Source organism: Dromaius novaehollandiae, chromosome 11, assembly GCF_036370855.1.
Source record: "Dromaius novaehollandiae isolate bDroNov1 chromosome 11, bDroNov1.hap1, whole genome shotgun sequence".
NCBI lineage: Eukaryota > Metazoa > Chordata > Aves > Casuariiformes > Dromaiidae > Dromaius > Dromaius novaehollandiae.
In genome coordinates, this window is record NC_088108.1 from 2,826,162 (window position 1) to 2,845,422 (window position 19,261).

At 49.3% G+C, this 19,261-nt stretch overlaps 1 protein-coding gene across 1 annotated transcript; it reads right to left on the reverse strand.

Annotated features, from left to right (window-relative positions):
• Positions 1-1,841: 1,841 nt before the first annotated feature.
• On the reverse strand, positions 1,842-12,519 carry LOC112987747 (transmembrane protein 47-like). The gene is made up of 3 exons (XM_026107775.2): positions 11,818-12,519; positions 3,842-3,982; positions 1,842-2,617 (listed from the first exon to the last, which is right to left on the reverse strand). The coding sequence occupies exons 1-3, from the start codon at positions 12,011-12,013 to the stop codon at positions 2,436-2,438; spliced, it is 519 nt and encodes a 172-aa protein (XP_025963560.1). The 5' UTR covers positions 12,014-12,519; the 3' UTR covers positions 1,842-2,435.
• Positions 12,520-19,261: the final 6,742 nt, after the last annotated feature.

Genomic DNA, 19,261 nt, shown 5'->3' on the forward strand with positions numbered 1-19,261 from the left:
TGTAGGGAAACTGAAGTGGTTCTGCTCACTCTGTTTATACACGTTATAAACACTGATTAACCAGGAAACCATGAAATGCGCTCAGCCCCAGAGCTCAGGGCTGGTGGATAGCAAAGAGGTATATTCTGATCAATGATTTCATGTTCTGGTTACCTTCACTGAACTCATCAGGCTCTTCTGGATCTTTCACCAGTGCAGAGAAAATAAAACTTTGGGTGGGTGTGTGTGGGAAGCCTTGACAACACAATTCTTTCCCACGCAAAATGAGTCACTTTAAAGCTTATCTGTAAAATAAAACTTCAGAATAAAACTGTTCGTGTAGAACAGTGGTCAGGAGGGGGAAGAGAGAAGGGATGTTTAAAGGTTTGGATTTAAACACAAGACCTCAACACAGTATTTTCCTGCTGACTCCCAACGTTCAGAAATTCCCACATCTCACTCCATGCAATAGCTGAGATGGGAGCATAAGGCTCCCATAATCCTTACTAAAGACCTTCACTATGAGTGGGGAGAGGCAAGGATTAATTTCATGATCTACAATTTTAATAATAGGAATAGAATGAGAAAACAAATTTAAAGGAGGTTCCTCTGAGCCTGCTTTTAACTAGAGCAACCACTGAGTGATGCTGTGTTCTGCATTTCCATTGTTTGTCTTTAGCTGTCACAAGTTTGCCAGAAGCCAGACTATTTTGCCCGAGGTATTTGCACAGCTTGTGGTTACTAGCATTGTGGAAATGGTGCCTTTCCCCAGGAAATGTCACTTGTGCTCGCTCTCTAGAGCGCATTTATTGTCTTCAGTTGAGTGTCCCATAACCACACGATGGGGCTGTTGGTTTGTGTCCAAACCTCTCTGTCTGGGCCAGAGAACTGCTAAGCCAGCTGCATCTGGAAGATTTGCTTCAGACTGTCAGTGTTAAAACAGAGAGCTCAGAAAAAGCCATTGCATTAAAACATGTGGAATCCAAATCTGGGAGAGTATAATTCAAGTCGAATGATGAGCGTCGCAGGACCACTTTCATATGTTGCCATGGACTGATTTATAGTTATGCTTTCTCAAGAGCTTGACTGGAAGATTCTCTGCTAGCATTGCTGTATTATGCTGCTGTTGAGTACCTGTGTTGTAAGCATACAGGGTTTTGAAAAAATAGGGTTTTGAAATTGCTCCTAAAACCTAGTCCCCATACCTGCATACACAGTGAGGCAGGGCACTGCGTTTAAGCAGAAGGGACTTCACAGGAACTTTTGCCTGCTCACAGGGTGAAGTGCTTCTCAGAAATGAGGATCTTTAGGAACACAGGAGAGCTTTCTGAAATATGGGCTGAGAACAGGCAAGTAAGTACCTTTTCAGCAACACCAGTTTGCAGCTGATTGGCAGTGCAAGCTGTAAAAAGCTGCACACAGAGCTTTAGCTGAGAGAAGGAGGTCTGAATCCAGTACTGGCACTCTCCCCACCAAACTCTGCTCCCTCAGCTCATGGTTTTTGGCAAGACACGTCCTACAGAGACACTTCTCCCAATGTTAGAGCAGTTTTATGACTTCCATTGGCTTTAGCAGCACAGTTGAGTCCTCATGAGCTGGACTCCAGATTTCTGCATCACAGATTCCTTTAGGCAACAAAGATTGCAAAGAATCTGGGCTTGGAAGGCTCAAAGTATTTCTGGCTTGAGCGGTTTGCAGCAACGGCTTGTCTCACCTGCTGCATATGGTTAGTCCAAAGAGCTAAATTGCAATTTCTGCTTATTTATATCCCAGACCTTTTCAACTCTGACCTCTCTTCCCAACTGCTAGTGACAAAGTCACCTGATCCTTTAAAGATCTCTAAAAGAAAATACACATGCAGATCGAGGCAGGCTCTTTTATTTATTCTCTTCGACATCAGAATATAGTCTGCAGAGTGCAGCCACCAAAAGATGAGACCCGGTAGCTCCCAGCCTTGCACCCAGACTTCCCTGTGACCTTCATTCTCAGCACATGTGCACAGATAACCCCAGTCCCATGTTACAAATTTCCAAGTTGACATTAATGTGATAAATATGTCAGAAGGAAAGAAATGAGAATGACTTCCTTCATTAAACAATGAAAATCACTTCCTAAGGTCACCTCACTGTCCCAACCTGTGTTACAAAAATAAGAGTAATAACAATGAAAAAAAAGACACAGATCAAGCCATGCGGGATACAGAAACCAGCTGATTATTCTGAGGAGCTGTTATCTACTTCTCTCCATCGCCCTGATCCTCTAATGAATGTCAGATCTTCATATCCATCTTGCTTATAAACACAATTTACTTACTGCCAAGCTCGTTCTTCAATATTTTAGGAAATGGATGCTCCAAAATACCCAAGAACCCCACAACCACCCTTGCCCACCCCTCCCACCCTGGTCTGGGCAATCTAGTTACACTCCAGTAATGTGCTGTGGCTAGCCTCCCCGGCCTAGTAGGAGGCACCCTCATAAATGTCTGTGCGTAGGCAGTAGAGGATGGCTGCACCCAGCATGAAGATGGCAGATCCCCAGCCCAGGCCATAGCCCCAGTTGAATTCGTGGTAAGTCCTCAGCATGCTACTGTCAATGAACTTGATCGGATAGAGAATCAAGGCACAGATCTGCAGCACCACTGGGACAGAGGGGAAAAAAACAGGGAAGAAGCAAAGGAAAAAAAAAAAAAAAGTGTTACACTTTCAGAGAGCCCAGAAGCATATATCACTTTGCAATTCTTCCCCTTAACAAGGGATTCCAATAAAATACTGATACTCGAGGCATGGAAAATTGCAGTCATCTGTTGGCAACCTTCACTCTACTTCCCTTTTTCCCCTTCCATCTAAGCACATAGAGGGCTGCCACATTCAGTGCAACAGCAGTGGAGGAAGGCCTGGAACAGACCCACACTGCGATTTCTTCATCATTTTTAAAGCCTCTGTGAATTTTCCACTGCATAAAACCAAAATCAAGCAGTGAACTAGATTTACATCTCATCCTTTTTGCCCCTAACTTGTTCTACTACTACGACAAGGCAAAAGTTATTAAAAAGTGTTTATTTCTATTTCTGCATTTCACTTTGGAAAATCCATTGTGCATAAACTGATAGTTCTGCCCTGACTAATTTCATGAACCCTTGTCCACAGCATTACTGGGTTTGGGTTCACAGTGTTATAGGCAACATATACTGCAAACAATTTTCCCTGGTAAGAGTATGAACATTTTAAAAAGTCATATAAACACAGAACTGGGGGCTGTTGCTCTCTCCTTTAACTACACTTTCAAAAGTGTACTACATTTTCAAATCTGTGACTGACCCACCAAGCCTAGAGAATAGGTATAGTGGATGGGACAATACCACAGCACTTCTCAGTGATGCTGCTGACACCTTTGCCTTAGGACATCTGTCCTGTGGCTTCGGGAGAGGTTTCTGCTAAATAAAACAGTAGTGTTTTTGAAGGATTGTGTCTAAAGTTGTTCATTGCTTCCCCCAGGGAGCCTTCTAATGTTCGCTTTTCACTGCTGGATCAAGTCTGAGCTGTCCCATTTACAGGCAAGAAAGTTCATGGCTTGGCCCTAATGTATAAATGGAGCAAATTGATGCCATTAGCTTAAAGCAGATATACACAGAAGGACCACGCATCCCAGGATACAGGATCCTAGCTGGCCACAACTCAGTATTAAAAATGAAATGTGAATCACTCCTGTTCTTCAGTTAGCCCGGAGACACCTTTTTTAGGAACCAATCCAAACCCTGCCCTCATTTGTGAACTTAACAGAACTGTACAAAATGAGTCAGGAGAGAGTTCATCCCTTGAAATGGAATCCAAGCAGCCAAAGGATAATCTATTTATAGAGGTACCTGCAGCAAAAAGGAGAACAGCAACCACTCTGTAGTACTGCCAGTAGATCTCCAAGCAGAATGAGATCAGGGAGATGAGGAAGGACAAGAGAGCGATTGTAGCTGCTGTCAGAATTAGCACCAGTGTAGCCACTTGCCAGTCTAGAGTAGAAAAGACACAAATTTGGAGGAAAACTTTGGTTTATGACAAAACTTAGATTCAGGCCTTCAGACTACTCCAGAAGCAATTTCATGCAAGCATCCCTTGCCTGGGTTTTGCTGAGATCTCCATAGCCAAGCCCACTATTGCTAGAACTGCTTGTCCCCTCAAATGTCCCATGTGCCTGAGCAAAACCTACTCCCCATTTCCAAAGTCAGGCTTTTTGGTGAGCGGGGGGTTTGCTGAAGGAAAAACACCTGGAAGGACTTCTGACTGAGAGCTTGTGGGAATTTGAACCAGAAAATCTGAGAGCATGTGAAACTGGGGCCGGTTCTCACATCCTTGGGAAGGTGATAGCAGAAATAGTCTTTGGAAAACTAAAGCATTGCAACTTTTGGTTCAGCGTATTGTGAAACTGCAGCCGAAGTCAGATAATTTGAAAATAAAACACAAATAGAAAAAAAAAGAACCACCAATCCTCTATATACCTGGTCCTGGGATTTCCAGAGGTAGTAGGACCAGACTTACATAGCTCATTTCATAAACTGCCCTTTTATGGAAACCTCAGAATGAACAGAGCAGTAACAGCATTAAGAAACTGGAGGAGGCATTATGAATGTTGTCCTGTTGAGAATGCTGTGAATCAAGCTCATGGTGGAAAAGTCTACCACTCCTCTCACTAAGCCAGAAACATCTCTTGGGCCAGCAGTGAGTTCAGCCTTCAGGCTTTTTTCACCTTGAATGCTGGGTCCCACTGGAGTCTGACTACACTCTGCCCAGCTTAAAAAAGAACCAACAGAAATAAGACTGTTTAATTTGTCACCATAAAAGAACTGAATTCAGTTTTTTTTCAAGTGAATCATAAACCAGTAGGCTCACAGCTTTCCACATATACTCACCAAAAAAACACTATACAAATAAAAATGAGTTTTTCATGGAGAAAAAGGCAAATGAAGGACCTGAGACAAGTTATTTAGAATGACTTGCTTCACCCTGTTTGTTGTTCATGCTGTTATTTCAGGTGGCTCAGCAGCCAAATGGCCAGGTGACAGCAGGGAGGTGGCAGAGGGAAGTGTTTCTCTTTGGTATCCCCCAAGGGAAGAAGGAAGCTCTGGGACATGTTTGCACCCAGAGAGGATGGGCTGGCAAAGCTGACACCAAGGCAGGGGCTGAACATCTGAAACACCTGCGAAAGCACTGGGGTCTCTTGGGAGCATGTCCTTGCCCTTCCCATCAGCATCGTTAGGGCTTCAGCACCTTGTGGCCCAGAGCTCACATCCTGTGGCTGAAACAGAGGCAAAGCAAAGGGGGTTCCCTCCTAGTAGAGAGTGCATAAGGGAGTTTCTTTGTGTTCCTATGACTAACCTAAAGAAATGCACAGTATTTAGAGGTTTAGGCTGGGGCAATGTCTTACACACCTGAACAGGAATGTTTCAAGCTGAACTGGATAAGTGGTTTAACACTAGCACTTTGCTTCTAAATGCTTGAGGAATGGCAATTTGTATGGATAAAAGAATCTTTTGTCTCACCCCAGAGGGAATCACGTTCCAGGAGTACAGCCAGGACCAGCTCATACATGTCCAGCTTTTTAAAGCAACAGCACTTCCCACCACTCTTTGCTCTTTCTCGTGTAGAGTTCTGACCATCTCTGCTTCAGAGTCGCTGCACATGGTAAAGGACAATCCCCATCCCAAGCAAATGGGGCAGCAAGAAGGGAAAACAAACCAAGCCATTAATATTTTCCTTACTGGGGTCCGCGCTCACGTACACATCATGTGAGACAGTATCAGAAGTGCATGTAAACTGGCGCTGAATGAACATCACTTAGGCTGGCCCCGTCAGCAGTGCAACTGCATTAGCAGAGTGCTGTGTGTGTCCTGGGAGGTTACCAGCAGCAGCACAGAGCAGAGGGAAAGGAAAATCAGGCAGAATGGTACCCTGCAGAGTGGTGGTTGTTGTAAAGGATGGCTGGAAGCGGAGGGAGCAGCAAGGCTGGCACAGACCCTCCCCAAAGAGGAGAAGGAGGTTGCAGTCTGGGAAAAAGTCAGCCCAAGGGGCAATGCATGGAGGAGAGACCCTGCAGTGGGAGCTGAGCCCAGGACAGCCTGCAGCTTGTGCAGGGAGGAGGGGAAAGAAAAGTCAAACAACCCACAAATGAATGAAGCATCTGGAAACAGCAGGGCTTTTCACTCAGCCTTTGTCACCACAACAAAGAACTTTTCCCAGAACTCCTATTAATCAGCAGTTAATAGCATGGCAATGTCCCCAGAAGCCTCAGTCCCACACTGGCAGAAAACAGATGGGGCAGCAGCCCGAAAAGTGATGGAAGGAGAAAGGGGAGTGACAGGGTAGGACACCTTATATTCCCTTTGGAAGATCTGGCAGGTCCGGCTCAAGACATTTAAGACCTAAGAATCCCTTTAGGGTCAGTCCTACCATCAGGAGGCTGAGTCTGCCCAGACGCGTCCCAGGTGCAGCAAGGTGTGATGCGCTATGCACAGAGCCTCCAACCCAAGCTTGGCCAAACATCCCATCAACGTCATGTACCTACCAGGCTCTCACCGCTGGTTCAGCAACAGGGGAAAACACAATAGCAGGATGAGCATTGCCCACACAGAGTGCAGGTGTGCCGGGAATGGCTGCCACTGCCATGCTGGAAGCACGTTTCCGCAGTGCAGATGGGCCTGCCGAGCCCTCCACCTGCATCTGCTGAACTCCTGCACGACACAGTAGCTGACTGCCAAGTCACCACCTGCCTCCTGCAGCCATCCCCCACATGCTATAAGAGAGCTTTACGCAGTGCACTGAAATCCCATCCTTCAGATGGGCTGGCTGCCCTGGGAAGCACCTATGTCTGTGGGCAAAAGGAAATCACGCGGGCACAGAAGAGGTGATGCAGGTGCCTGTTGCATCAGCGAGGGCACAGCATGGCTGCTCATGTCTCAGCACAGCTGTCCTCAGCTATGCACCCATCACCAGCCTTTCCTCTGCAAAAAAAACACACGCCTGGGATCCTGGGAGAAAAACCCTGCATCTCACACATGCCCTCATCTGGCCAGAGCACCCCAAGTAGTGTTGCACTAACTCTAGGGCTGGAGAGGACCTAGGCCAGGAGATATGAGCCAGGGAAGCACCTCCAGGAAGAGCTCAGCCACTCTATCTCCCTGTGGGATGGCAGAACTGCTGCCATTCAGCCATTTATGGCAGCATCTTGAAAGTGAAACACGATAGCTGGTGAGCAAGAAAAACAAACTGGAGACCTAGTGCAGCAGGACCAGGGCCAGCGATCATAAGGAGATGAGATCCCAAGGAAGGGCACCAGCAATCACATGCAAACCCCCAAGGGAGAGCACCCCGAGGCTCTCCATAGGACCCAGCAGCCCCATTCAACTGTATATCTGCAAAGAGACACCAGCATGTGAAAGGAGGTGGGCCAGGCTACAGAGCCATATGGAACAGACACTTCACCTCTGCTTAATGAGGAACAGACTTGGGCTGGGTGGAGGCATTCGTAACAGGCTTGCGTAACACCTGTCTTGTCCAGCAAAACAGTTCAGCCCTGGAAAGGACAGAGCCTGAGCTGCCTCCTGTTTCTCCGCAGCCTGGCCTGGGCTTTCCCTACCTTGTGCCCCAGGCAGGGCTCTTCCAGCATCTGGCATGCATCACCTTGTCTGGGGAGGATGGGGTAATCTTGTGCCTGCATCATCACACACTATCTGACCCGACCCAAAATTTTCTGGCTGGGAGAAGGGGGGAGTGGAGAGCCCTGTCCAGATACCACTCTGTGCCACACATATATCAAACAGGGCAAAAGCTCTGCTGGGACATGCCATCAGGCACAGCTGCAGGCACTGGGTATACGGGTATATGGGGGAAGATGAGTCAGGTCTGTCTGCTCACATACCAGCATCCCAAACACTGTCTGTTTGCAGCAGCTCAAGAATTGCCTTGCTGCCAAGGCCACGTGCTCCTCCACACCTGCCTGTTCAAAGCAGGAGCTATTTCTACCATTTCCAGGAATCCAAAGGAGAATCTGCTGTGGGAGCAAGCACATGCATAAAAGTAATCCAGGGCTGAAGAAAATGCAGTGAGAGAATCTGAGCTCTGTCTGCAGAGCCTGTTGGAAGAGGAAAACCCAGAAATGTTTTGATTCCCATCCAATGGCCAGGGAGGGAAGACAAGCTGGTGGCAGTGAGCTCTGAAATCCCTCTGGGAAAAGCATATCTAGACCTAGCTGTCAGGGCTGATGCCAAACACAAAAAGCCACGTTTTCTGATAGCAAAGAGAATGGGCTTTTGGAAGAAGACACCAAGAGCAGTGCTGGATACAGTGTTTCTCCCTGGTCTTCATATCACGACCAGCTGCCTTCCTGAAAGAAATACTTCAGCCAAACCTCCCCTAAATGATTCCACCGAGGGATACAGGGCGAAGTCATGGGATGGCTAAGAAGTAAATATGCAGCTGACACCTCCTTTGGGAGTTCCACCAAGATTTCAGGGATCACAGCTCAGTCCCCTGCTCAGAGTTTGCCTACAATGAAGAGCCTTCATGTGAAACTGAGCCATATGCAGTGGCTAGATGTTTTTCACCAGAGCATCCAGGCAGCCCAGGAATCTCCAGGAGGCCAAACATCAGCAAGCAGCCCCTGAGGAAGCTCTCCCAACCAGGCCATGGCAGGAAAGAGGCTGAAGTCAGCCCCTCCGTGCCTTCTGTTCCCAGCAGTGGCTACACAAATTAAAGCCCTGCTTTAATTTGGGGGGGATGGAGACAGGCAGTTGCAGTATAAATCATGAGGGCAAGCTGCGACGGGAAAGGTCAGCACATGCAGTGAGTCCCCATCTGCTTCGGTGCCCTCTTGCTGCACAACCCCCTGCCCACGGAATAACAAGGAATGTGGCCCCGTTTCCCTGGTTGAGTTGTTACCAACAAAAGACGGCACAAAAAAATAGAAGTAAACAGCATGTGTTGGTCTTCCTGCCTGCCTCCCCACCGCCTTGCGCGCAGCTCTGCCATTGTCCCCTGCCTCACTGAGGAGATGAGCTGGTGGAGGGGGTCCACATCCTCTGCGCCCAGCTGCCTGCAGCATCAAAGCCATTGCTTTGCCATCCCGGCTCTGCCAGGGCGGTGACCTCCACAGGCCACCAGAAGCACAGAGGTTTTCCATCAACAAGGGACTCCAGCAGAGCTGAAATCCCCCTGACTGCTGAGAGCAGGAGGCAGTGACTGTGACCCAACTCAGAAGCAGATGAGACAGGGGTTTCCAAGACACCTGCACCCCCGATCTAACTGACTCTGTTGGCAGAGCTAAGCCACCGAGCTTCACAGCAGCTTGCAGCAGAGACCAGGATCATGTTGTCTCCCTCAGGTCTGCAACAATGCCCTTGGAGCTCCAGTTTTAGCCCATTATCCCCGCCGGCTGGGAGGATGAGGCATCAGCATAGACTTACCTCCTCGTAGCTTCCCCTAAACATCCTGCCATGGCCATGGTTTGGGTCAACTGAACCCCTCAGTGGCTCTCCTTGGACTGTGAGCCCTGAGAAGGGTGACATGAACACATCCACCATGTCCTGAAGCTGCCTGCTTGTGCTGTCAGCCACCTGGACCCAGTGACCTCCTTGACAGGAGACCAGGCCCTGTGGGGATGGAAGTGAGGAGAAGCCCGGATAGCAAACACTTCCGTTGGACTCATTTTCTGTGGGGTTTTGGTGGTGGGAAGGGAAGGGCATAGGCAGGGATTGGGGGATGAGTTCCTGCTTCCCCTTCCAGCAGTGCATGCTCAGTAAAACAGTTATGGCTTGTGACATGCAGCTGCAAATGCAGACGTGGAGAGACCCCAGCGGCAAGTGGAGTTTCCCACTGCCTCTTCATCTGGTCCCTTCCCACCTCATGGTGCAGCCATGGTGATCTGCTGGGCATCTCTTCTAAGCTCGAGAATCCATCTGGGAGGATCAGGTCTCCACGTGGTCCAAATGTCTTCTGGCGTCGGGGCTCAGGTTTGTCCTGGGAAGGCACACACAGCCGGCACAGCACAGGACAGGGAGCCGTGCAGGCCCAGGCACGTTGCTTCACACTCCAGGTCTCTGCTCACACTCTTCCTACAAGGAGGGGCCTGTCCACCTCAACTTCACATCTGTACCACGCCCAACAGGTGCAGATATGTTGGCTCTCAATGAAGATTTGCCATGCCATGAAACATTGTATTTGAAAGCTCTGTCTCAAGGTTTTACTATATCTAAAAGGAGTCTCTACTGTAAAAAGATGTGGAGGAAGCAGTGAGTCAGTTCTCCTGTTCATGTCGCTGTCCAAAAGCTACAATGCAAGGAGGAAAACATGCCAAACCAAGCCCTGTTCACTGACCCATAGTCACAGGTGGCCTAAGTGGGCAAACAGATGCAGCAGCAGTTGGAAGAAACAAGGCAGCTGTTAGCTGACTACCTACATCCCCTCTTTTTCAAAGGAGAGTGACCTTTCAAGGCATCCTGGGGTAACAACTCCCTGAAGCCCAGCAGCACATCCGACCTCAGCTATCTGGCCTGTTAGACTGGTCTAAGCTTGGGGTCTCTTGGCTCCATCCTCCCACTCACAATAAATGAGCAGGAACCTTCTACATGAGCTCACTCTTATCCGTGGAGGGCAAAAGCCACTCATTAACTTGGCAGCACCATCTCTGACATGCCTGGAGCACAGCCTGGTTGGTGGGGACACAACTACAAGCTCCATGTCCAAAACCAGGCATGGATCTCCTCCCGGGCAGGTGCCACACTCCAAGACTTGCACAATGTCTCAGACCAGCAAAGCTTCACCAGCTTTTGGCGGTGCAGGGAGCAGGCCTGAACACAGAGACCCACTTGGTAAGAGCCTGGATAGCAGATGCCTAAGGGGAAGTGCACGCTGCCTCCCAGCCAAGTGCATGTGCCAAGCTCGTCAGTGTGAGTTAAGCCTGAGGCCAGGCCTGGAAGCAACCCCAAATCATTGGCCTACCCTCTCTTAGCCCTGCTTGCCCATGGAGCTCCAAAATCCTTTCCCAAAGAAGAGAGTCAGTCTCCTTATTCCTCTGTTACAGGAGATGAAACACAGCATGGAGACCTGAGCTGCTGGGCACCCTGCAGCAGCCCCAGGGCTGGATGTGCCACCCCGGCCTCCGAGCTCTGCCCGTTACACCATGCTGCCTTGCATGATGGAAACATCTGACGCCTGCACCTGGGTTTCTCCCACTAACTCGCCTACCTCATGCGCTCCCCTCATGACACCTCCCTCTGCACTGTGTTCGCTAGCTCCCCACAAGGTCTGGACCAGCTCCCACAGCCCAGGAGAAGCCTGGACCAACAGGGGTTCAGCTGTGGGTCAGAGGCAGGGACAGCAGCCCAGGGAAGCAAGGCTAGGTGAGGGGACAGGTGTCTTCGCAGGATGTGACTGCTAGCAGGGCAGCAAGAAAGGAAAACAAGCAGAACAGAGACCAAATCCTGAAAATCCCCCATACGGAGAGCATGGCCCTGCTCGGCATCACAGAGGGGCTGTTAGGAGCTTCGCAGCACAGTCCTGTGCAATACCTGCATCCAGGCTGGTTCTCCTTTGCCTGGTCTGCTCTGCTCCAATTGGGAAAGGTCTGGCACATCTCCTGCCCCACACACTCCCCTCTCACAAACTGGCAAGCTCCACGGCTGGGTGCCCTTCCAGCAGAGCCCAGGACAGAGGGCCAAAATCATCCTGGGTGCAAATTTTTAGGGGGGTAAATGCACCAGGGAGAGCTCTGGCAGGAACACTGGCAGTAGGAGACCCAGCCTGGCTGCCCATGCTGGTGGTCCCATCCCCCAAGTAGGATGTCCCCATCTCTCACCTGTCTTGAGGGTGGACAGGCAGTGCCACATGTCCGTGGACTGCTTGCACACTTCCCATAAGGACAGCGAGTAGTAGTCTGAGGTGACCCAGGCAGGACTCAGGAGGGCCACCACATCCAGCGCCAAGCCGGTGAAGATGCAGCAGAGGGCGATGAGTTTGAAGGGACGGAGGACGTACACCTCATCCGTGGACATACTTCCAACCAGGGCACCCAGGGAGCGAGAGCGCAGGGCTGGGGCAGAGACACTGAGCAAAGTTTGTGGGTGCTCTCACTCTGCGCAGCCCTGGGCGCACACAGCCCCCTGGCCCAGCTCCCCTGCGGCATGTGTTGAATCAGAGCAGACAAGTCAGCAAAGCAGTCCAGGGAGGGGAGCGTGGAGGCAGGGCAGCTCCCCTCCATTCACTCTCCGCAGCGTGCCAGTGTGCCTCGCGGTCCTAAAGCCACCAGGTTTGGGGGAGGTGACAGACACAGCAGCCTTCCCGTGCGCTGGCTGCTCTCAGGCCGTCCCGTGCACACACATGCCCCTCGCCCTCCTCTCCAGACCACTGGCGAGGTGCTGCACACCAGGTCAGTTCCCAGCAAGAATTACTTGTTAATAATCGCTTGGGCTGTGCAACCCTTGACAGCAACAGGGCTCTCTTGTGTCAAGTGTCCTCTCTCTCTCCTGCAGCCTCTGCCTCCTCCTCCTCTGCTCCTCGGCCCCCATCGCAGCAGGGATGCAGGAACCTGGGCAGGTCCGTGCGTGGTGTGCTTGTGCAGGCACACCCGTAGCTCAGCAGTACGCGTGCACGTGCAGCAGGCTGCCGGCGTGTGCCTTGTGCAGCACGTCCGACATGGCTCCGTCTTCCAGGTGTGGTGCGTGCGGTGCTGTCCCTTCACGCCGCGGGCTGCCTCCAGATCTGTGGTGCAATGCACTTACTCCCAGCTCTGCCTGGGGCCTCCCAGGTGGAAAGAGAATCCCCCTTTTCAAGTCTAGAGGTGAAGCTAGGGGAAACTGAGGCACAGAAGGTACCACCAGCTTTTCAGGGACAGATTTCTCAAGCATGTCTGCTGCCTTATAGGTGTCACCAATATCTGGCACAGAGGGTGAAGAGCTCTTGAAAACATCCTTATAGGACTTGGCTCTGTAGCCAGGAGCCTTCAAAGGGTTAAGAGCAGCAGCTTTGGGGAGCAGTGGCCCCCTGCCAGCCTGCAACATATTTCACAGGCCACAGTGCACCATTCCCATCTGCTTGTAACAGAAGATGGCCTGCAAAAGATGACACCATTTGGTGAACAGCTTACCACAGACCACAGTCTGGGAGAATAATTCCAGGTTTTCCAGCTACTCGAGCAGTCCCAGGCAGATCCTGGCAGCCATATGGCTCCCACATCTTTCCTAGGCAGGGGTGGCAAAAGCATTGCTGCTGCTTAACCTGGCAAAGCCTGAAAGGTGCCTGGGTGAACCCACAGCATGTGCCAGCCTCAGACACCTTCCTGGGGTCCCTCTGGAGCCCTGCAGGACACACAGCCCTGTCAGCAGGCACCATCACATCAAACATAAGGAGCACAGCCTCTGCAGGCGGAGAGACAGTTCCCAAGGGCTCAGGTGGTTTATCCTCTTCTCTCAAGCCTCCTCTAGCTCCCCCACTGCCAGCATTCCCTCTCTGCTCTCTTTCTCCACACCTCACTGTTGGGGCACAGCCCTGGTGGGGAGGTAACAGCTTTATCCTGGTCAAGATCAGGCATAGCGGTGTATTCATACTGTGGGGAAGAGCATCCAGAGAGCTCCATGTCCCTCTGGATGGAGTCAGCACGGTCCAGACAAGACGTTGGTTCTGCAACCTGTGGGGGAGAGGAGCAGCAGTGGAGAGCACAGGGAGGAAGGGCAGCAAGGGAAGCAGGTTTTCCTTGAGCAACACTCGGTGATAAGAAGCTGGCAGTCCTGCCCATCCTCCCCATCCCTCCCTCTGACTCCCCAGAAATGACTTCCTGGCTTGACCTCGGACCTGCATCATCGCCACAGACTTGCATGGTGATCTTGACTCTTGGCTGAACTTGGCCATGATCTCTTGGTCTGTCCTGATTGCCTTGCTTGGGTGCTGCAGGACTGGGACCTGGCTGGCGAGACCCCAACCCTGCTGGTTGTGTTATCGTGCCCAGCTCACTCTGGGAGCAGCTGGCCCTTGCTGCTCCTTGACAGCTGACTGTGGGCAGGCTGGCTTTGGCGTTCATGTCCTTTCGGGCAAGCAGCCAGCAGCAGCTGGGCCAAACTCTGGCCTCTTGCAGGCCTGTTATCAGGCATGCAAGAGGGCCAGACCTTACAGCTCCAGAAGGTGTACCCAGTTCAAAGGCTCTTACTGCTCCTGCAGCCTTTCAGCCTGCCAGTGACCCAGCCTTTCCTCCCATTGCCTTTCTTCCAGTGATGGGAAACGCATGCACTGGCTCTCCCTCGCAAGGGCAGAGATGGTCCCTCCTGCCTCACTGGTGCATTGCCCCAGGCTGTTCCAACAGTACCGTCACACTGGTGTGTCCAAGACTCAACGAAAGACAGGGAAGGGGAGAGCAGCGTGGGTTCATAGAGCACCATGAAGGGCAGGGAGAGCAAGACAGGTCTCTTTGACCTTCCAGGCTGGATGCAAATGTAATCAATACAAGCCTTGAGGCCTTGCAGAGAAGAGCTGGGAGCAGGGTGGCTGCTTCCACTGGGGCAGGAGCTGGTCACACTTTATCTGCTCAGGCCAGGGCCAGCCTCTGTCAAGGTTATGTACACCAAATGGTTTGTGATACAGTCATGAATGGAAAGAATGAGCTGCAGGCAGCTGCGTCCGTGACGGCCATGGCAGCTATCAGAGATAGACTATCAGGTGTCACAAGATAATAAGCAATTTTTCCTGCTCTCAGCTTGGAGCATGCAGCTCTCCTGCCTGGGTGTCTCACATGCGGGACCACCTCACCTCCTGGAAAGGCAGCCCTGGTGCCAACGAGGAGCCCTGCTCTGCTGCCTGGCACTGCTGGGAAGCATGGAAGAGTGAGTGTCTGGCTAATGGCTGGGACAGTACCAGCGACGGCACACAGCTGCCTTGGCAGGTAAGGCAGTTAATGCACCCACAGGAGCATCTAGGCTCTTTTATAGGCAGCTCTGGGGCTGGCAACAGTTACACGAGATGAGAGACAGACAGCATATTCTAGCCTGAATGGGCATGACCTTGCATCTTGAGCCCATGTTATAGCTTATGCTGCTCTGCCCCTCTCCACTTCCCCAAAAGCCTAGCCACCTCCTCAGGGCCTGTACCATTATGGCAGGGCCAGCAGAGGTGACAGTGTCCTGGCAAAGTCACCCTGCTCCATGTGAGGGGACCAAGTGCTCAGCAGAACAGATAGGAGTGTCAAGAAGCTGAAATAAATTTACTTTAGCACATCTCACATGTATGAGAGCCCCTGGCTCCTTCCCTCCCAAGGACATTTCAGGAATACTGCTTCCTGAGCCCACCAAAATGCTATACTACCCCAGGGACCTGGCTGCTGAGGGAACGGGAACTGGGGCATTAGCCCATCAGGTCAGTGAGTGCTATTCATCATCCTGTGTCACCACAGCAACAGCACCATTACTGATCATCTTGCTTGATGTTGGACAATCAGGAGGTGGAATTGGCAGTCCCTGCTCCCTGGGGCTTTAGAAATACAGTGCATCATATTTCCTCTGTCCGATGGCACAGCTGCCCTGTATAAGCTGCTGTTGCTATCTCCAGAGGCTTCCTTCTGGCAAACACAGTGATACAAGAGCATGCCCGGCTTCTCCTTCCTGCCTTCACCAGGAGAGCAGCCAGTGTTCTGAGCACTGTCCATCTTGCTGTCTTGCTTCACATGTGTGAAGAGCCTGCAACCCCAGTGCTGCATTTGGACAAGCCAGGGCATGGACCAGCTGAAATCTCTAAGCAACCTCCATGTGAAAGCAGATTGTGTGGAAGCCACTAACGAGCTCCAAAGTGCTGAGCTTCATCCCTATGTTTCATGATATTACCAGCAGCCCTCACTGGAGTTATGGCTTTCTATGCTTTGGCAAGCCTCTCTGTGGCTCTCTGTGTGCTTATTGTAAGATAAAGTAAATTTGAAGATATTTGACATTGCACACGAATTTTTAGCAATCACAATACAAGTGTAAGTTACACGTAGCAGAATATGGCAATTCCAATAAACAGTTGAATCACAATACAAATGTGGATTCCCCAGCTGCTGGGAAGGAATACGTGGGTTGAAACCCTCTCAAGACCACTGCTCTCTTCAAAATTCTTTCGTTAGTTGTTCGATTTTTATACTGTATGTTGGGCTGAGCCATGTATACGCTCCCCCCATGCTGGTCTGGCTAACTCAGGGAGACAGTCAGGCTCTTTTGATTAACTCAGGGAGAAACATGTACACAACCAGCTGATCCACTCCACTGTGATATAGTCAGTTGATCCACTCAACTGACAGAGCTGTTTGTCTAAAACAAAGGCCACCCTCTAGTCCCCTTTGGGCTGAGATAAATTCAGCTTTCTTTGCAACAGCTGTGGTCAGTCACTGCCTACATTCTTCCCTGAGCTTCACGGGCACCTCGCCCTCGCCCATCTCCTCTGACCCTTCTCCCACTGTCAGGGTTTATTCATTGGTCACATTCCACCCCTTGCTCAGACCAACATATTGCACAGGGAGCTTAATCCCTTCATTGTATGAATGACCAGCCTCCTTGCCTGTGCACCATGAGGGTAAGAACATAACTATATATGGGAAAACAGTAATTTACAATAGTTTTGTATGTGATTGAACTTGAGTTAATATTTCATGCATGTGTACTACTCAATTTTTAAGATAACAGATCAATATCAAGGTAGCAACAAATAACACTACAGTGATTACTAACAGTATGAGCATAGGATGTAACATCAGTCACAATACGTTGGTAGCTTTTGCTGACCAGCCTTTAAAGATATCACACCAACGATGTTCAGTGAGACTGGTTTCAACTTCTGCTAACCAAATCAGTTCATTATTATCATATATCATTTTTAGTCCTTTTTCTTCCAAGTGTTTTCCAGCTTCATACAGATGTTGAGTAACTTTGATGTTTTGTTTGAGAAAGCTCTCTAGTTGGTGTAAGGTTACTCCAATTACTACTGATGTATTAAAAGGTGCAAAATAACAGATCTTTTGTTCAGTCATATGAGAAGTCATCCAGTAAGTCTTCTTGGTGATTTGGTCAAAAACATATGTCACATTACAATGGCAAATGTTGCCTTAAAATATCTGTAGTACCCACTTCACTCTATTGTCAAAGCCACATGCATCTTCCCATCCAGTGTTATCACATACACTTACATTTACGTTAACTTTAGATCTGAGGGGTAGTGTGACATTATTTTCTACTATCAGTCCTTGACCTCGTGCTATTACAGATTGTATTCCTCCTGTAAACATAGTTTTAAAGATGGGTTGTGACTGATCTTTAATACTTGAATTATTCCATGGGCAATGTGAAAAGGTGGAACCTGTTAAAGACAGATTTGGGGTGTATATTCCAGTTATCAGTGTTCCCACAGTGATAAGGTAACACCACCTTTTCCTGCGAGAGAAAACACCTAGGTCTCGGGCACAATCCAAGCCTCAGTTATGGTTAATATACTCCCTCTAGTGACTACAGCATGCCATACTCCTTTTCCTTTGTAAAACAAGTCACCCAAATCAATCTCTGAGTTGGATGTTTAACCACAGCTTCACCTTCAGGACTTCGATAGGTTTTTACTTCTGTTTTAACAGGAATTCATGTATCTACTAACATGAACCCCTTATCTGTAGGACTTCCTATGGGGGTTTATTGCTTATTTAGCTGACTTACGACTTCCCACAAATGGGATCCCCACTTAGAGGCATTAATAGATTCACTCTTGTGTAGCTGTTGTTTCAGTAGTCAATTCCATCTTTCTGCTACCCCATTACTTTGAGGTCGGTATGGTAGGTGCAAAGTCCATTGCACTGCATTTGAGGAACACCAAGTTTGCACTTCTTTATTCTTAAAATAGGATCCATTATCAGATTGTATTTCTCTGGACAAAAGAAAAGTAGCAAACCACTGATTTAAACCAGCAGCGGTTGCTAGAGCAGGTGCAGCTCAAGTGGGGTACGCATTCCCTATACTGCCGATTATTTCTGCTCCTGTCAGGATGTATTTCCATCCTTCAGGTGTGTGCTTTAGAGGAACAATATAACCTACTTGCCAAGTTTCTCAGAGTAGTATACCTTCTCTAAGACTGGCAAACTGTTGTCCTTTTGACATGTACTGTACTGTTGTTTGACAAAAATGTCATGAGCCTACAATTTGTTTTGCCAGAGCTTTTGCCACAGACCATCCTCACCCTGCAGCCTGTTGAAATAAATCATAACTCTCAGTGTGTCCTAACCATTCGTGCAGCCATTTACCCAGGCATTCTGCCTCAGATTTTTGTAATGCATTTATTCTAGCCAAATGATCAGCCATCTAATTCCACTTTGTCTCAGGGTTTTAAGGTTTTTGGTGGGCAGATACATGTCCTATGGATATATTCTCAGATTAAGCTATGTCGTAAGTCTTTTCCCAGCGTGTTTTCCCCCATACATCTGTACCATTTACTTGCTAATTGCTTTGCACCAAGTTCTCTAGCCACTGGGTGGCACTGGCCCATGCAGCATTTGGGTCTGTGTGGACACAAGTGGCTCCTTGCTCCAGGGACATTTCCACAGCTCTAAGCTCTGCCAGCTGGGCCCAGCTGTTGATTTAGCCTGTGAAAGCTTCTCTAGTCTCTACCAATATAGCTCTAGCTTTGCCTCTCCATTGCTTCCCCGCTCACTCGGCACTCCCGCCTGTGAACCATATCCCTTCTTTTGTCTCACCGTCCCAGGCACATTCATTTATCCTATTAACTACATCCACAATGCTAGAAACAGCAGCTGTTAAAAGGCCAGTAGCTTTACTTAAAGCCCTATAGTGAATAGTCATGTGCTACATCCCATCTGTTTTTTTAATGGGTTGTATTAGGCTGTTATATGGTGAATGCTTTTCTTCTATAATACCCTGTTGCTCTAATTGTTTGATTAATTCTGTCACAGTTTTTAGGCAGGAGCAGGTAGCTTACGTTGAGGAATGTTAACTGGTTTGATATTAGGCATGGGGGGTGCTATTTGTAGCAGATTTATAGGCGTAATCATATGAAGATTAGCTTTTCCTGTAGCTGGAGGATGACCAGTTTCCCACTTACCCCAGCTATCTATCCAAGACTGTCCTTTCAGAATATCCATTCCCAGAATATTCATTTTGCCCCATAACAAGTGTCTTATGGTGCAGACATTGGACGATATTAATGTAGCCTGTACACCTGGGTAAGTGTTAACTGCATTGACACCTACTGCTGAAGTTGCTTGTTTATTAAAGGAGCTTTACCTTCATAGC

Bases quoted from the DNA above. Each gene is read 5' to 3' on its own strand.
- LOC112987747 (XM_026107775.2), bottom strand. From the start codon at position 12,013: ATGTCCACGGATGAGGTGTACGTCCTCCGTCCCTTCAAACTCATCGCC. The intron at 3,983-11,817 runs GTGAGAGATGGG...TTTCTACTCTAG, and splicing joins CCTGTCCACCCTCAAGACAG to ACTGGCAAGTGGCTACACTG. The intron at 2,618-3,841 runs GTACCTCTATAA...CCTCTGTCCCAG, and splicing joins TGTTCTCCTTTTTGCTGCAG to TGGTGCTGCAGATCTGTGCC.